Source organism: Gallus gallus, chromosome 2, assembly GCF_016699485.2.
Source record: "Gallus gallus isolate bGalGal1 chromosome 2, bGalGal1.mat.broiler.GRCg7b, whole genome shotgun sequence".
Classification (NCBI taxonomy): Eukaryota; Metazoa; Chordata; class Aves; order Galliformes; family Phasianidae; genus Gallus; species Gallus gallus.
The window spans coordinates 20,686,098-20,704,674 of NC_052533.1; the positions used below are offsets into that span (position 1 = coordinate 20,686,098).

Consider the following 18,577-nt stretch of genomic DNA (forward strand, 5'->3'; position numbering starts at 1 on the left):
GTTTAGTATTTATATGCACATAGTGACCCTGTCACTGCTTTTGGCTAGACAGAAATAGGAAGTTCTTTGGGCATTTTGTGGTTTAGCTAATTCTACTTTCTCCTGTATAGAGAAAAATCTTAAGTGATATGTATTTGTCTTGGTGGGCTAGGTTTTTAAACTACTGTAAATTTTTAATTATTCATTCTAGAGGCCTAAAACAAGAGTATGTACCATTAAAATTCCTCAAAGGACCAACAAACCATTTTATTACTAATAAACTGTATTAAGACTATTTACAGAATGGGCACATTTTCTGCAAACTAAATAAAGTTTGGAGAAAATCTGCCTGTACCTTAGAGCATCCTAATCATTACTGCTTTGCAACTGCAGAACTTTGTTTTCCAGGTCTTAAGTTGGACTGTGAATGAGTAGGAACCACTTTGGACTCTGCGGGGAAACTTACTCTTTCCTTAAAACTTCAGTAGAAATCAAAATGTGCACTAAAAACTTGCTTTTCCTTAAGATGGTGTTGACTGCTAGAGTGTAGGCAAGTTGTGAACTAACAGGAATAAACTAGAAGTCCTTGGTTAATGAAAGGTCCTGTTCCTGCTGTGAGTTTCAAGTGAAGGCTATTCCTTCTGAAGTCAGAATCACACTCTTGTGTAGACCTGCTTGTGAGACCACAACCCTCTGTTATGCCAAAATACATTGTAATTATGACCAGCTTGCTTTGCTAATCAATGTAAGCCAAATAAATGCTGTGTGCTGATAGGTATTTCTATTGTAAAGGAATTTGTTTTCTTGACCTCGGAAAACTACAGAGCAAAACTGTTTTTTTGTTTGTTTGTTTTGTTTTTTTTCAGAATAGATTCTGTCCCCAGTGCACTGTGGAAAAGGTCACAGAAGTTATTGTGTGATATGCTTGCCTTTATTAGCTGGGACTGGAACTACTGTCGTAAAGACACCTATACACTTAAGTTACATTTAATTTTGCAGGTACAATCTCCAGGGCAGAAATGTTTCTAATATGATAATGAGTATGAAAAATATCAGTAGGTTTTGGTGATGTTAAAATGATGCTGAATTCTTGTTGCTGTCCACTGCACATGATGCTTCAGCAAAAACAGTAAGTTCATGGAAGCAGTTACCTTGTGAATACCGTCTTATTTTAGTCCTTAGAGCTGATAAAATCTGAATATGCTGTAGCTGGAGCACATTGGGATTTTGTTTTTCCTTTAGCATATTGAGTTTCTCTATATTAGTTTTTTTCTTGGTATGTTTGTGGTTGGTATTTTTGATGTCCTTTATCAAGCTTTGTGCTTACTAAGTAAGTGCATGTGGCAAAGTAAGCAGATGGGTCATGTAGTCAAGTTGTATGTATCCTCTAGTCGGGAAAAAAAGCAAAGCCTTGAACTTCTTGGGATCACCAAGGTCAGATCTTTGACATTTCTCTGGCTGTGCTTGGAGCTGAGCTAAGTCATATTAGATACAGATATCCTTGGCATTGTATTTTGGCATTTTATTTTTAGTATGTATGATTTGCAGTGTCAGTTTAGTACCGTGCAAAAAAGTGTACTATTCTTTCTTGAAGTTTGAACTTTGTAACAAGCAAAAGAAGTATTTCTTTTTGAGAAATTAGTAAAGCTTCGGGAAAATACAACTCAAGATGTGAAATATAATTAGCCTAAAAATAAGAGCTTACTTTATACAAACAAAAGTTTTTGCACATATCATAGAATGGCCTGGGTTGAAATGGACCACAATGATCATCTAGTTTCAACCTCCCTTCTATGTGCAGGGTCACCAACTACTAGACCAGGCTGCCCAGAGCCACTTCCAAATGCCAATATGCAATAATGCCAGTCACTGGAGGGCAACATTTGTCTTACTATTTTACATTTTTGTTTGCAGTTGTGTGCTGTTAAGTTTCAGTGTTACCTCTGAAATGTATTTCGCATGCAGCAGATTTCTAATGGTAACACTTTCCAAGTGGTAAGTAATAATAACAATAATAGTAATTAAGAGCTTTGGTTACCACTCCAAAAGAGATGTTGACTTGCTCAATTCATTTTTGTCAGCTTCCCAAGGTGTACTGTGTGTGTACTCTAAGTAAAGGAAATTGTGACTGCAAAACTTCTTTTGATTGTTCATCTTTTCTACTCCACTGGAAGCACATTATGAAACAATTCCAAATTGACTCCTAAAATAAGGGTAACACTACCACAGCAGAACCTGCTCTTTTTGCATGTGTGTCTATGTATGTATATAAAGAACAAAACTCACCTTACTTTTTCATCATGTTTTTGAGTCACGACTGTGTGTGTTTTATTGTGAGTAAACTGTCCCACATAAAACTCTTTGAGTATTACCATAGTGTCCTGACAAGGAAGAAAAGAACCAAATACAGGCACATAGGCAAAAAGCCCCATGCTTACCTCTCACATTGGTTTTCATTGAGAGTGAGCTGCATGATGGAAGTTCCTTTTGACACCCATGAAGCCAGTTTTCAGGAATTAGTGGACTTGCTAGCATAAAATGCTGTCTTAACAGGGTGTGTATAGGAAACACAGGGAAGTATCTGAATTATGTTCATCTTCAGTAAGCGAGGAGGAAGGTTCGTAAATCTTTACATATTTTTGTATTTCTTGTATTTTGATTTAAGGTCAGATCACCTGGTTTGGCTATGAAAGTACTCGTAGTTTTTGGGACTACATTCGGGTAGCTTGCCGAAAAGTCTCTCACAATTGCATCTGCAGTATTGAGAACATGGAGAACGTCGGTTCTTCTAGAGCTAAGGTAGGGAAGAAAAAAGTCAGTTTGACTGCAGTATTTCTCTTTCTTCTGTGTAAAATGTAGCTCACACTTCCATATCCAGAAAGAAAACCCCAGCAACATACGAATAATCTTGCCCTGTGATATTTTTCTTTATTTGAAATAATATTTGATCTCTACCTACCTAGTAAATATTTGTTTTGTTTTTAAAGCAAAAACAAACAAAAATTACCCCAAAAACTTAGATCTGAATGCTTCTTTTTAAATTTGTGTTATTTATTAGAATAAATCTCAAATTCTCTATTCATTAGGAATGCTGCATCATAAAGTGATTGCCTTCACATTTTCTAGCTTGTTTAATTTTTGGAAAATGCATTAGGTTGAGAGAAATTAAATTCTTGTGGACACGCCTACCAAAGATAGGTTAAAATGGTGGAAATGTCATTTTTTTCTAACCAAAATCTAAACATTTTTTTTCTAACCTAATCTAATCTAAAATTTTTTTTCTAACCTTTTTTCTAACCTAATCTAAAAATTATCTTTTTATTTTGTTTATAGTTTATTCACTCATTTCCAGATACTTTCTAGAGAGATTCACATCCTAGAATACAGCAATTGTATTGCTTGTATTTGAGACTTATTTTAAAGGTATTTCTGAATTCCGAAATCTTCAGAGTGTGGAGTACTCAGGGATATTTAAGTTCAGTAAGCAATAAGATGCAAAGCTACTTTTTCAAGTATGCTTATACATTAATTTAACTTTCTTTTATTCTCTGGAAAACTCCGTGACACATAGTAATAGTAATAAAAAGCCAATTAGTGCAACTAATTCAGATAGGAGTGTTACATTTTTAAAGATGCACATGGGAAGAAATTTGGTTGTCCATACTGAAAAAGCTGGAGATGCGTTGACACAAATTTTAAGTCCAAATTTTTGAAAACTTTGTGAAATAAAGTTTACTTGTAAGAATTTGTTTTGTTTTCATTATTACAGTAATGAAGTACAGCAAATTTTGTTTGGTGCTAATTTTGATAATCAGGATTGTGTCATCCATGTAACTCAATTTTATTCGGTTTCAGATGTAAAATTAAGTGTTTGTCTGTAATGCTTAAATATTTGATATCTGCTTTTTCTTGCAGGGTCGAGCCTGGATCAGAGTAGCACTTATGGAAAAACATTTGTCTGAATATATTTCCACAGCTCTGAGAGACTTCAAAACAACCAGGTCTCTAAGACTTCTATTTCTGCAATATTTTAGTGATTGTTGCTGAAGTGTGAGACTTAAATTTGGAAGTGAATGTTGCACTTAATTTGTATAAGTTGAAGAGATGTAACCTAGTGAACGACATCTGGAGTTAGTATCAATTTATAAGATTTTTAGCATGGGTAAAACTGCAAAATTGCTATTGCAAAAATCCCTTAATGACTGAAAAATGTGGAAATTTGTTGTAATTCTTGAAAGGTCAAAAGAAAACCTCTCAAAAGAAGGAGCTTGTTTTGAAATTGTAGCCTGATAGCAATAGGTCATCCAACCCCCCCTGCCATGGGCAGGTTCACAACCCACTAAATCAGGTTGCTCAAAAGTCCCATCCAGTCTGGCCTTGAACACCCAGGGATGAGGAAGCCAGAGCTTTTGCAGGCAACCTGTCCAGTACTAACCACCTTCATAGTAAAGAATTTCTTTCTTGTTTACCCTCTTTAAGTTTAAAACCATTACCCCTTTTCTTACCACCCATTGTTTGTACACTGTGGTAGAGTCTCTTCCCATCTTTCCTTAGGCCCCCATTATGCATTGGAAGGCATTAGTACGATCTCCACAGGGCCTTCTTTTATCTAGGCTTAGCAACCCCAGCTCTTAGCCTGTGTTCATAGAAGTGTTCCTGCACATGTATGGGGCCGCTTCTGGATCTACTCTAACAGGTTTCTCTTGTGCTGGAGGCCTCACTGCTGGATGCCATACTGAGTGCCAGGTGGGGTTTCACAGAAGTGAAAGAGAGAGGAGGAATCAGCTCTCTCATCCTGCTAGTCACTCTTCTTTTGATGCAGCCCAGGGTACGGTTGGATTTCTGGACTTCAGGTGCATGTTGCTAGCCCATGTTAAGTTTTTCATCCATTCATCTTTCTCAATCCACTTCCCCCAGTCTGTACTGATGTTTGGGATTGCCCTGACCCAGGTGCAGGTCCTTGCACTTGAAGGTATTATATTACTTCAAAATTAAGTATTGATTTCAGAAAGACTCAAAAATGCATTTTTTAGACTTCTGTGAACTTCTCTTGGAGAGAGAAAGAGGGGAATTCCAGAAAGTTTTTGAGAAATACGGAACAGAAGTAGTGGCCAGGCATAGCTAGAATTCTTGATGTAATATGAAAAACATATAACGGATTTTTGTTGTACCACTTGATAATAAAAGCTGTTGCAGACAAGAATATGCTTTGTGACGGAAATTATTTTCACTGTTTTGGACTGGTTCTGGGTAGTGTATCAATTTATTATATAATGTTTCATCGTGTAACAGTGACATCTTATTGATTTGTGATGAAAACATCTGAATCTGCACGAGTTGTGGAACCTTATGTTGAACTGAAAAAGCTCTAGGCATAGTGAAAAGAGTATATATACTCTGTAAGAACTTCTGTTCATTTGCAATATTATTTCTGTTTAAAATATTTTTTGCACAGATCTCAATTTATTTTCCCAATATTAAGATGACTTTGAAACATAGTTTGGTAAACATATTGTTTTACTGAAATTTCCAGTCCTATCATCTTTATTTTATCCAGATTTGCTTGTGTTTGCAGTAGACAAGAAGCTGATAAAGCAAGGATTTCTGGTAAAGAAATAAACTTGCATTGTCTCAAACAGAAGAGTCACTTGGGTTTTTGAGAGGTAGATGAGGAGGAGGAGGAGGGTCATGACCTATATAGTTAAGCAGTACGTTTGTACCTGCTTGATAGTGCAGTTTGTTTGCTAGGAGATAACAGCAGTCTTATTTATTAGCAGTTTCAAATTAATGTATTTGATGTTTTATGTTTGAATTTTCTTTCAGTGCTATAGAGTTAGGAATAAATTTCTTGTGCTGCAAACATTATATATGCAATTTTTGTTTTGAAATAATATTTAAAATATGTTTATTAGAATTAACAGTTACACTTTCAAATCTTGGTGCTGTGGACTTTAGATCCACCAACAATAGTGGACACATTCTCTTTCCCGTGTGGTATTTCGGATACCTGTTAAGTGGCCTGATTTTCTTTGGCTGTGCTTTGCACTATTTACTTACACTTTTAAATGATGCATTGTTCTTGTGCTATGTATTTAGTGATTATATGTATAAACTCAGCATGTGTTTCACGTATGCGTGTGGAATACAGTGCATCTGTCCTACTGCCAGCTCTTCATAAATCTTGCTGTCTTGTTTAGGCGAGTGACTTTCAGCCTCGTACTTCAGTGAAACGGTTAATGCTGGATCTGCATGTGACACTTGGTAGGGGATTGGATTAAGTATAAGCACATAATTATTTTTCTAAAAAATTGGTCAACACAGTCTTATGTTAAAGCACATTGTCTTTCCTGTTGTAATACGTCAGTTATAGCACTGAGCAACAGTCTGTGAGTTTTCCAAGGAGACTTTAGTTTTGGCTAGACTGCTGTAACTGATTTCAGAAATGAAAAAGCTAACTTCTAACTGTTTTAATTATGCTGCATCTCTTTTTGCTTCAATGCTTCCCAGGTACCATTTTACAAGCTACTGTACACAGTACAGATTGTTACCTGGCAGTGATTTTAGAAGTAGCAGTTAAAAGGTTTACTTGTGCTGGGAACATTGTTTCTAGTTTGTAAATAGACTTATTTTGAAGTCCATCCAGCTCAGTATTCTGCCTCAGTAGGCTGCTGGTTTAGCCTTCTGTTATCTTGCCAGAAGTCAAGGGTTAGGAAGCAGAATCTGTACATCATAGGGATGCCAGTTCTGAGACGAAGGTTATCATCTCAGAGGAAGTCTCCCAGATTTCTTGCTTCTACTGTGGAACATCCAAAGTCTTGGACATCTCCTTTCCATACTACAAAGGAATGTTAGAAGTGGATGCTTATTGCAGTGTTCATTTATTAGTGAGTCCAAACAGACTTAGGTGCTGAGCTCCAAAATAGCTTTTCTGGTCGTCTGCCATACAGCCAACTTGAGATTTCTCTGAATCATCTGAATGCTTTTACTTTGCTAAACAGACTGCATATAGTCTTTTTAACGTTTGCAAATTCTTATCACAAAACCATACGTGGCAACGGTGGGCCCTATTTAGCTGTCCTGTGAAACATTTCAGTCTGGAAGTAGCTTCTTTGGTAACTGGGAGGAGAAAGATAGTGTAACCAGAACTTTTATTCTTTTGTTACCAGGGAATAATTTGTTTTTTGAATTATACACAAAACAATTTCTTCCTTTCAACAAAGAAGTATAAGGTATCGTCATTTTCTTTGTTTTTTGTCCATCCTCTTCTACTGTTTCTTAGGGCTAATGTTATAAATTCTTCTTCTGTCTGAAGTTTTAGATTACAGTGTTCTGCATTGTGCAGTCTATTGGTTTGCTTTATTTGAAATGAAGAATGAGTGCCCCTGGGGTTCACATGGGTTGTTTTTATTTAAACTGGATTTCTCAATTTTCTGTTAGCCATGAGAACAATCATTGTTTGAAACAAAGCAGTGTTAATGGAGGTATTTATTTTTTTCTTGAAGGAGATTTTATGAGGATGGAGCAATTGTTCTTGGTGAAGAAGCAAATATGCTTGCTGGTATGCTGTTGGGACTCAATGCAATTGATTTCAGGTATTGTATTTCTCTGCTTCTTAATAGAATGCTCCCAGAAAGTGATCACATAGTATGGAAAACATTGTTAAGTACAGCTGATAAGTATGAGAGACAAAGCTGAGGAGGAGGGAGAGAGAGATCATGAATGGCTCTTCTGGATAAGAGCAAAGTTATGCCATAATTAATACAGAATGATTATGTGTTTTTTCTTTCAAAATCCTGAAAGCAGTCAGAAGTGTAATTGCAGAAGATGTAAGTGGCCATAAAGCTTGATGTAGAGAAGAAAAAGAAAAGGTGGGGGGGGCGGGGGTTAAATAATGGCTTTCTTTTCTTGTGGCAGTGAGCCTTTACTTCAGCTGTCTATGGAATAGAAAGTGGATGCAAGGTGTGAGGGACAAGGAGGGAAAGTAAGGGTCTTACTGGCTGAACTAACTCATACAGAAGTCAGATAAGTGGCAATACCACTGTGAGGAGGGGAAAGGAATGTCTGGTTGGGGGTTTAAAAAAACAACAGCAAATATCCACAAAACAAAACTAAAATGGGGTGTGCATTTTAAAAAGCAGGATAGTTTCTCTTGCCAGCATTTAGTCATTGGTTTGGATTGACTGCATGATCACCATATGTTGTGGGGGAGCAGAAGTATGCTGCAGTATGATAAGGGAGCTAGCTTTGCGTACAGCAAATTGAAATCTTACCAGATTTCATTCATTTAAGTTTTACACTATGTAAAATAAAAATGCTGCTATATACTATACTTGGAAGGAGGATAGCGATTATATGAATAAGAAGTGTAGCAAGAGGAGATCAGCAGTACGTAAATCTTGCCATAAATTATAATGAATTTACTTTGGCTCCCATGAGCCTCAGTGGCATGCAGTATCTGATCTTAGTTGTATGAGTGCATGCCCTCTTCCTTTATCCTCTGATTTCTAGTATGGACACATTTTGTATGTATCTCTTATAGCATTCAGAGTAATGACTTATTCCCATTGGAGGCACTTAAATTTTTGTCACTGCAGCTCTTAAGAACCAAGAAATTTTCTGGGAAAAATAGGAACGTGGACCTACGGGAGCATTTTTACTATGCCACATGTTATTCATGGTATTGTGGCTTAAATGGCTGCAAGTCTGTAGCCGTTCTTTGCGTATTGTATTTGGTTTACTTTTTTCAGTTCAAACACCCTTGCAAATGTTGTCTGGCTTGTCTCTGTGGAACTGGGTTGTGAGGCATGAGAACAGGCTGCCGGGAGAAGCTGTAGTTCCAGCCAGCTTGAAGGAGGCTTTGGGCAGCCTGATCCAGTGAAACCACCTATCTACCCCTGGCAGAGGGGTTGGAACTAGCTGATAGTTAAGTTCCCTTCCAACCCAAACCATTCTGTGGTGCTGCGAGCTGTAAAAAACACTTTGGGCGTAGAGTTGGGGAAACCCACATGAGAACAGATTTTTTTTTTTTTTTTTTTTTCCCCACAGCAGTGTAGAATTGTGGGGATACTTTAAATAAGTATGACCTCAGGGGCTGTTTTTTGTTTTGTTTTGTTTGTCTTTTTATTTTCTGATGTTCTTCCTAGATACCACTGAAGTGACTGCTCTGTCAAAAATGGCACTTCTGAATTAAATTAGAAAAATCTGGGAGGAGGGAGGAATTTGTTCTTTGTGAAAGCATAATTAATTTTGTCACTTCTGTGATAATAAAATGTGATTCAAATACTGTCTTTTAGATCCAGTACAAAAAGAATACAGTGTATATGAGAGCTTTATAAAGCTACGGCAGCTCAAGAACATTTTGTGAATGTTAGTTTCATTGGTGTTCATCATCTTAGAGCAGCTCAACACCAGAAAGTAATCGAAAGGAGACAGTCTGAACTATGTTTGAGAACTGATTTTTTACTTAAAAATAGCAGAATGGTTATGTAAGCATTCTGCAGAGACTTTAATTGAGCTTAAATGCTAGCAATTACAAACTCATCTACAGCTCTTCTGATATTGTAGTTTCAGCTAACTTTCTTTATATTGTTATTCCCTTGCAATCCACCTGTATTTTTAGAATAAAAGTAAAAGTTCAAAAATCAGTGTCTGCACTGCTTGCCCTGGTCTGTGCCCTAATTCTGAGGGATTTGTTGTTTTTTTTGTTTTGTTTTGTTTTTTGTTTTTGTTTTTTGTTATCCTATAGTATTAAACAATCTATTTTGGCTGGGTAGGTTTTCACTGTTGAATGCTATTTCCTAAAGAAGGAAAAAATCAAATTACACATTGATAAGATTCACTGTTCATTGTCATCATTTTCTTGATATAATCTTACCATTGTTTCTCTGTTTTATCAGTTTTTGTCTGAAGGGTAAGGGATTGGATGGCACCTTTCCAGCTGTCATAGATTACACGCCCTACCTGAAGTTCATCCAAAGGTACTTTTAATCTTTTCATTGTTTTTTAAATAAGAAAGTGAAAGTTTTATGCCATACTGGTCTTCATGATTTTCATTTCACATTCAAAATCCTATCTAAATATAAACTTGGATACTCATTTACTTTGGAAAAAATATATTTCCAAAATGCATATAAAGAGTGAATAACTTCTATGTTTCTGCAGGATAAGTAATTTGATAAAATATTATAATCCTATGAAGTCTTAAGATTTTTGGATAGAAGGAATTTGACTACTAAAAAAACCTAGTAAATACTGTTAATGTACTGAAAAGTGTAGTTATGAAGGAAGGTTTAAAATGGGTATTGGGATAAATTAAAATGCTCATCTTTGAGGTAGATGTCTGAATTCTATGGCACACATTGTTGATTCTGGATGACTGGAGATAGTTAACACCGAATTTGCATGCTATCTAGGGACATATTGATGTTCTGTGAAATAACTGGCACATGGTTTTCACAATAACCACAACCCTCATTTAAATTTATCATGTTTTAACATAACCACCTTTTTATTTTCTGCATTTTTAGCTTTAGTACAGTTTATGTTAGGATACTGCTGTTTGCCCTGAAATCATGAAGGAAAGATTAAGTCATCGCTTCCTTAGATAGCATATTGTATTACATTAATCCTTTATATTCCAGGAGAATATCCTGCATACATTTGTCTGATTTACCTAAGACACCAGTCTGAGACTTAATTAAGATGATAAGTAAACTTTTGTAAAGCATTCAGGTGACTTTACAAATAAAGGTCAAAACAGAAGTTGTGCTTGATTTATTCCCATTATTAGTGGTTTATAGAGCTTCAGATATCTTTTGCAACTATGGTGTTTTAATTTCAGGTTGAATTTGCATTTTAACATAGGTTTTCACTTGGCTAATAAGTATGATTCTTCAGTTCTGACAGCATCAGCAGTGATGAAGAAGAGTTAAGAACAGTGGGCAGTAGTGGCAGTGAAGGCAGTACTCCAGAGAACATTGTTCCTCCTGTCATCGTGGATGAAAACATTTGGTACAACAAATGCAAAAGGGTAGAACAGAAGTACCGTCTTGCATTGGAACAGAAGGTAAAAGATTAATTTTCTGTGGAGGAGATGGAGCCAAATCTGATCACCAAGCAACTGGTAACATAGCCATTTAAGTAAAGGCTGAAAAATAATATTAAATATTATTTAGCTCCTTGGAGGTGGTCTTAAGTGTAATGTCATTCCTCAACAGTTTGAAGGAAGAGAGGTCTGGAGAGAGGAAAGAAAAGAGTAATAATTCAGGGACCAGATTAGAGCTTCATAGTAGAAGCTTTGGCTCCTTTTTCCAGTCTTACAGGTAGTGTCTCAGAAGCTGTTGTGAGTTTGAAGTGAACTTGACTGTCCGCAGGGTTTCCCTCTTCTTTAGATGTTCACCATATATGTTTATTAATGCTCATCGTATCCCATTTGAAGACTTTTATGATGGTAGTAACATTAAACAATTAGTTCAACAGTAAACAAAATGACTGGCAAAGTAATCTGTCCAGGAATGAAATGCATAATTATCTTCTCAGTAATGCTGAGATAAGTTTTCAAAATGTTTGTAGTTTAAAGACCTGCTTCAAGCTACAATGAGAAAGGAAAGAGTGTGTTTTGTATTTCATTGGAGTAGCTTATGTGACATACTGAGTTTTGCTACAGAAAGCAAATGTAGGTTATCCCTCTACCCCTCAGAAAACTCTTAAGTTATAGTTGAAGTGGAATTGCAATGTATGGACAAACTTTCTCAGTATATTTTGCATTTCAGTATATTTAAAAAGCAAAATGTTTGTTGATGGATTATAGTAGCATATTAAAATTATAGATACAAATAGTGTATTAGCTAACAGCATAAAAGAATAATTCATCGTCAACAAAGTGGAAAGGAAAAGAAAGGGAAAAGTGAAATAAAAATTGGAAGAGAAGAAAATGTCAGACAAATCATTAATGTTTTTGTGATAACTTTGTGGTTTTAGTACTTTTCTTTTCCTAGCGTCACAATTTGGTTTTCTTGAAACACTCAACACAGTAAACATATGAAAGGCTGAAACTACATAAGGATGCCTGGAGGTGTAATTATTTCCATTAGTTTAGGGAATTACAAAATTACCTCTCTGCCTTTCTAGTTTCTATTGCACTGGAGGAAAAAAAAAAAAGGAAAAAGAGGATCAGAAGACATCTAGAATGAATCTTCTAGCAATTGAGAACTCAGTATGTTAACTGTGGTACACTGTGATCAAAGTCAGAGTATATTCGTTGCTAGTGTGCTAATAAAGTAAGACATTCAAAGGCCCGGATCCCAGTGCCAACTCAGTCACATACATATTTAAATTATATTTGGCTGTGGTCTTGGTTTGGGGCAGCTAGCATTCTCCCACATAACTTCAGGTCACCATTTGTGAACTAGCATTTGCCAGTGATTATTCCCAACAAACAGTCTGACTTCAGACACGGTCATTTGGAACTTGAGTTTTAGTATAGCTCTACTGACACAGTGTGCCTGAGACAGAATGCTGAATATGTTCAGATTATTAAGACAAATGTAGCTATGTACTGCTTATGGTCAGTGCTAATACAGAATGGGCAGAATTAGAGTTGGGTTACTATAATGTATGTGAGAGAACCTAGTTAAAGTTTTTCTAAGTGCAAGTGGACAAGTCAGACTTAATATGAGATGACAGATGTGGGCAGTACCTTTTAAAACATGTTTACAATGATTTCTTTTCTATTTTTGATTCCTTGTTATTAAATGTTGGCATTCATCTTGCTGTTATACCATCTTCTCACCCAGTCTGGTACCACCTTTGATGTGCAAAGAGCTGTGTTCCTTGTGGTGCTCTCTGGTACAGAAGATGTTTTCCTTGCTTTTGTAAACCTGAATGTGCCATTCTAAGGAATTTCTTCAAACACATAAACAAAATTGGAAACCTTTCTCTCCCCACCCCAACAGTCCATGAGACACAGGGATGTATTTAAGACAGCATTTTGGCTGTGTTTCCAGACTAAGACTAAAACATCGGATCAGTTTGAATCTGTATCTTCTGAGTTGTGTGAAAAGTAGGATGGGACCAGGTGCTATTTTAGCAATGTAAACCGCAGTGCTGCTTTATTGGATCAAAAATGCTATGCTGGTTTAGACCAAGGATCTGTCTGCCCTACTGTCCTATCTTGGATACTTGCCCTAAGTAGATGCAAAGGGAAGAATAAAAGCAAATTAGAATGCATGTGCACTTATACTCCCGTAATACTCTCTTGGCCAACCCGTATCAGCTGAAGAACTTTCTGAAGCTGATATGGTTTGTTTAATAACCTGAGATGTATCAAATATCCCCTTGATCCCATGCAAATTTTTAAACTTTTTTTTTCTTTTGGCAAGGTGCTCTGCATGCCTACCATCTGTTGTGTGAAAAGCCACCTCCTTTTCCATCTTCTGAATTTGGCTCTCAGTAGCTTCATTTGATGGTGTCTAGCTCCTGTATTTTAAAAAATGAACAGTCAGTTCCTTCCTGCCCTCTCCATGCCACCCTGGAAATAGGATGAGTTTGTCTTTTCCAAGTTGTTTTTTCTCCAGATTAATGAGTCATAGTTTACACGTTTGTTAATTATGTGGAAGTTGTCCCTTCCTTATTTTGGAATGGTATAAGCTGTTCCTCTTTGTGTAGTAAGCTCATAAATTCTTTGTGTACTGTTTATACTGGAGCTTTATATACTTTCACTGGTGAGATGACACATCTCATGTCATTACTGATGCAGGTGTTTACTGTTAATATTATTGTGCTATTAATGCTTCACATCTAAAATCTTCATTAAATGTTTGTTTGACGTTTCTGTGGGGCAGGGAGCTTAAGTATGTCCTAATGTACATTTAAATACATTCAAAGTGCTGCTTAGTTGGAGTATGACTAGGACTGCCCCAAATCTTTTGCATTACCAGCTGGAAAACTGATATAAAGGCACATTCCACCTATATATATATATATATCCAATATTCCTAGACATGACCTTCACCAGTTTTTCTATAGATGAGCCTTCACTTTGATAGCCTTCTTCTCTGTTATTTTAACTTACAACGTGATATTGCAGCTTTCTATCCCAAGAAAATGGTTTTCAGAGCAAATGGATTTTCTATAATGATTCGGCATCCCTTTCCTTAACTATACAGATATACAGATGAAGTGTAGATACATTCTTTTTTCTCTTTTTTTTTTTTTTTTTTGGTTGAGTCCTGATCTTTTTCTTGTGCCAGTGACCGCTCTGTGCATTTTAAAACAACTAATGTTTCAAGCTTGTGGCATTACTGTCTTACGGATTCACCCACCATTCTTGGAACATGGACAAGAATTTGATTTTCTCAGTACTGGTTAAGAAACACCTTACATATCTTAGGTCAATTTACTGATCAGAGTAAAATTTATACAGTTCTATTTATTTATTTTAAATCAGAAAAACATGAACATACATAAGGAAAACTTTTCTGCTTGGACGTTCTTTAAAGCTTTCTAACACTTATATTTTCAGGGTTACCTTGAGGAATTGGTACGACTCAGAGAAAACCAGCTATCTGAATCTGTCTCACAGAATAAACTGCTCTTACAAAGAATTGAAGATATGGATCTAGCCCATAAAATGGAGAAGGAACAGCTGGAATATATCATTATGGAACTGCAAGACCAGTTGTAAGTTAGTATAATGGAGAAACATTGTGAAAGCAGTATTACTAAATATATTTAACTCAAATTTAAGTATACAATATGAAGAACTTCTGGACTGTGGAAATGAGTCAAACTTAAAGAAATTAATGTATCTCAGCTTTAGGTTTTTTTTCTGACAATTCTTATACTCAGAAATGCCTCCCCTGAAAAAATGTGTTTGTGTAACTCTGAATAACTCTGAACTACTTCTGCAAATCTGAAATTGGTTACAGTAAACTTTCGTGCATTTTTGACACTTTTTTTTTTTTTGAAATGTTCATATTTCATTAATTCCGGCTTTAAGGCTACTCTAAAAAAATTACATTATTAAAAATAACTTCCTTTTGAATATTGGTTTTAGGGAGGCAGGAGAGGGCAAAGAACTACTTGATTTCTTTCTTTATGTGGGTTCTGTCTTATCTGAGTGGGTCTTGCACAGAGTGAAAGTTCATCTGGTAATCCTAAAAATACTCAAATTGATGAAACAATTTGCTACTCACATTTAATGCAGTGCAAAAGACTCAAATAACAGAACAAGTCTTATTTTTTTTAATAGTAAAGGTGACTCTTAATATGTTAACTGTTCAAGTGTCTTACAGTCCTTAGGTAGTACATCCTCACAGCCCTATCTGTTATGCAGGGAGGTACTACCCTTTTTCATAGATGCTTCCTGGCATTGTTTGAAGATCCGGCTGAATGGAAAACTCACTTTGAGGTGATAATGTGCCACAGGACTGCTGGAGTACACAGCTGCAGTAATTGTATGTTCTGTTCATGTGAAATAGAAGAGAAATTAGTTTATCTTAGATGTGGGGTAATTTTGACATATTGGAGCTGTGAAGTAAAATGAAAGTGAGACGTGTCCTGTGAAATGCAGAATGGGGAGAATACAAAAATGGCTTAGGAATACATAAGTTCCCTCTGCCTACTGTCTCACAAAAGGGCTTGTTCTATGCAGTAAAATGCAGTTTCTCCAAACCCCTTCTTGCAGTAAATCATTTGATTGCCAGTGCTTGATATGGTTCTATGAAAATCCCCAGGAATACAGCGTTTTCACTGTATTTATGTCAATGTCAAAGTCAAAGAAAGTAACTTTTTTTTGGTGAGTTGCACTTTTTTTTTTCTGATTGCATATACACTTCAGAAGGATTCTTCTAGATTTTGTTCTGAACTTTCTGACAGTTTACAGTTCATGATATACTTCTTTGACCTGCCTGAGTACATCTGACCATTGGGCAGAAGTGTTATTGGGGGTGAGAAGTGGGCTCATTTAAACCCACTCTATTTGGAAATTTTGAACGTTTCTTTTTAGCTGGGCTGTATACAATTGGACTGTTGTATAGATCTCAGTCTTCAGGCTTTAATTTTGGTTGTTGGCTTTTGTATGTAGAGACTTAAATTGTGGAGCAGTTTCTGTTGTACCGACAGTGTGTTCTTGTATAGCTGTTCTGAGATGCTGTAGTCAGGAGCCTGGACTACACTGGATATCTGGGGGGGGACGTGTAATTTTGCATTGTTGTTACCATGAGTGTTGAGTGCCTGTCAGATGAACCCTTCTTAAACTGTGCTAGGAGCCGATAGCTCCTCATGTGGGAGAGGAAAGGAAAGGAGCACTAGCAGGTTTCTAATGTGAACAACAGTCCTAATTAACATCTTGTAATTGTTCTTCTATACTTGTATTTTGTTTGCTTTATGTTTATTTTATTCTATTCTTGACCAAGGATGAAGTGCTGACCTTGCAGCAGAGTATCTTCTATCGCTAATGTATCTGGACTGATGCATGAGATTTAGCCAATTGCTTTATGTGGTCTGGCTGTTTAAGAACAGCACTGATGGAATTTCATACCTAGTATTTTGCTCTCCTACCATTTGTAGCCTTTTGAAGTCATGAATGTATTCTGTAGTCTTTGGATTCTTTACCAGCAACTAAGAGCAAGTTTGGGATTGCAATTCTGTCAGAGGCATATAACGTTAACGTTTGTAAAACACTTGGAGATCTGACTTAGGATCATTTTCTGTGTAATGGAATTTATTGTAAATAAACATTCTATATTTTCTTTTTAATATCGCTATTCTATTCCACTGGTTGTTATTGTTAAGGTAGAAAGTTCTACTATGGATTATTTTTGAGCGATTATTGATATTTCCAAACTGGTATTTTAAAGGCATGCAGGTCAAAATGTTTCGCATACGTTTTCAACCAACTAAAGGATTTGGGCAGCATCTGAGTTTATGTTTAGGTCTGCTTCTGAAAAATAAAAGAAAGGGGGAACTTTCTTGGCAATGTGGGTTCTTATTGTTACTGACCTGGAAATGAGATGCTGGTGGTCAACAAGACCTCAGCTTATAAATTAAATTCCCTTCAGAAAAACTTTTCCATATTTATGCTTAATAAGGGAAAGTGTGGAATATATGTGGGAAGGGGAGACTGAAGCAACTTAGAAGTCATTTCTGTCTTAACAGCCACTATGAGAAAATTAAGAATACTGAAAATTGTAGAACATTAACACTGACTCAGGAGTTTGAGAATTCAAACTACAATAAACAGATTTTAATCTAGTTAAAAGCCACTTTATGAATCTCATAAATACTGATTTTTGAAAAACAGTGAAGCTGAAAATTTGCCCTGTTACTCGTGGGAGAAAGAAAAAAAAACGTGTCTCGACTTAACTGGATTTCTTAACGATATGCCCAGCCATCTGGGGGTTGAATATCTCCCTTTGCTGGCAGTTGTTTGATGGCAAATCAGGTTAGAACAGTGGAGCCGCATTAGGCCACCTGATTGTCAGTCAGACCTGTTTAAACAAACGCACAGCTGATCAAGAACAGCTTCATCTTTTACCACACTCTCTGCAGATTAAGAGATTGCCAAGTGATTGTCAATTGTAATACAGGCAATGAGGTATATTCTGGCTTTCGTTTGCTTTCTTGAGAAATGTTTGCTGTTGCTGTTGCAGTGAGGGGGATTAATGTTATGATTCTGTCGCTTCTAGAAGTTTCCAAAACGTAGGACAGATGTGATTTTTGAAGATATTGACCGTCACGTATAAATGCTACTTGGAGCATTTCTAGCTGTGGTTTGCGATTCGGTGGAGCTTAATTTGGTTGTACCTTTGACCCAACTTGCCTCTTAGTGCCGAAGTTGCAATCTGTACTTCTGCATCACAGTTGGATTGTTTTGCTGTTCATTTAATGGCCCAGTAAACAGTACACTGTTTGCACACGGTGATTGCTTATACCAATTTGAAACAGACCCGGTCTGCCATTGCCTGGGACTTCTTGCAGTTCAGTATTACAGCACAGTGCTTTTGGCTCTGGTCTTCTGTAAAAATAGTGTATTTTTTTTTTTCCACAATTGAAGTGGAGCAGTTCTTAAAGCCAGTGCTTAAAAGTAACAACTTACAGGAGGACAGCCAAGAGAAGCCTGTGATCAATGGAGTGTCTGAAGAAATCATTTTTATTTTCCTAACATTCAAAATGCAATGGGAGAGAGATTGAGTCATCAGAAAATTGGGTTCTGGAATATTCAAAGTTGCAAAGGAGACCATTTCTTCATCCTCTTATATCCTGTGAAGAAGTCTTGGATGCATCTTGAAGCAGTGATCTCCAGACTTGTTTGGATTGCACGCCCCATCAGTCGGAGGACTGACAGGGCAATTCTGGAACTGTTTGCACATGGCATCCTTTCTTTTAGCTTACACTCTACCTGTATTTGCAGCAAAATTTCCCAGCTGATCTCTGCTACTTTATAGGTTTAAGTGGAGATTCTGTATCTGAAATTGACATTTATACGTTAAGCATTGATATGCAATTACAAAATGGATTCCATCAATTTGCTGAATAGTGACTCATCTCCTGGATAGTGACTCATCAGTGTTATAAAAGCTAATCACTTTAACAAAGA

General features: G+C 36.4%; 1 protein-coding gene across 7 annotated transcripts in view; it reads left to right on the forward strand.

Moving 5' to 3' along the window:
• The window catches only part of RUNDC3B (RUN domain containing 3B), a 45,077-nt gene that overhangs the window by 10,417 nt on the left and 16,083 nt on the right, over window positions 1–18,577 (forward strand). For 2 of the 7 annotated variants that reach the window (NM_001389321.2, XM_046921998.1), the window contains exons 3-8: window positions 2,645–2,778; window positions 3,895–3,980; window positions 7,482–7,571; window positions 9,876–9,956; window positions 10,876–11,044; window positions 14,501–14,658. In NM_001389321.2, coding sequence (NP_001376250.1) covers window positions 2,645–2,778; window positions 3,895–3,980; window positions 7,482–7,571; window positions 9,876–9,956; window positions 10,876–11,044; window positions 14,501–14,658 — 718 coding nt within the window. Of the gene's footprint in view, window positions 1–845; window positions 1,109–1,893; window positions 1,975–2,644; window positions 2,779–3,894; window positions 3,981–7,481; window positions 7,572–9,875; window positions 9,957–10,875; window positions 11,045–14,500; window positions 16,951–18,577 lie in introns of those variants that run through there. The other 5 variants (XM_046922000.1, XM_046922004.1, XM_046922006.1 and 2 more) reach the window with 5 other exon arrangements.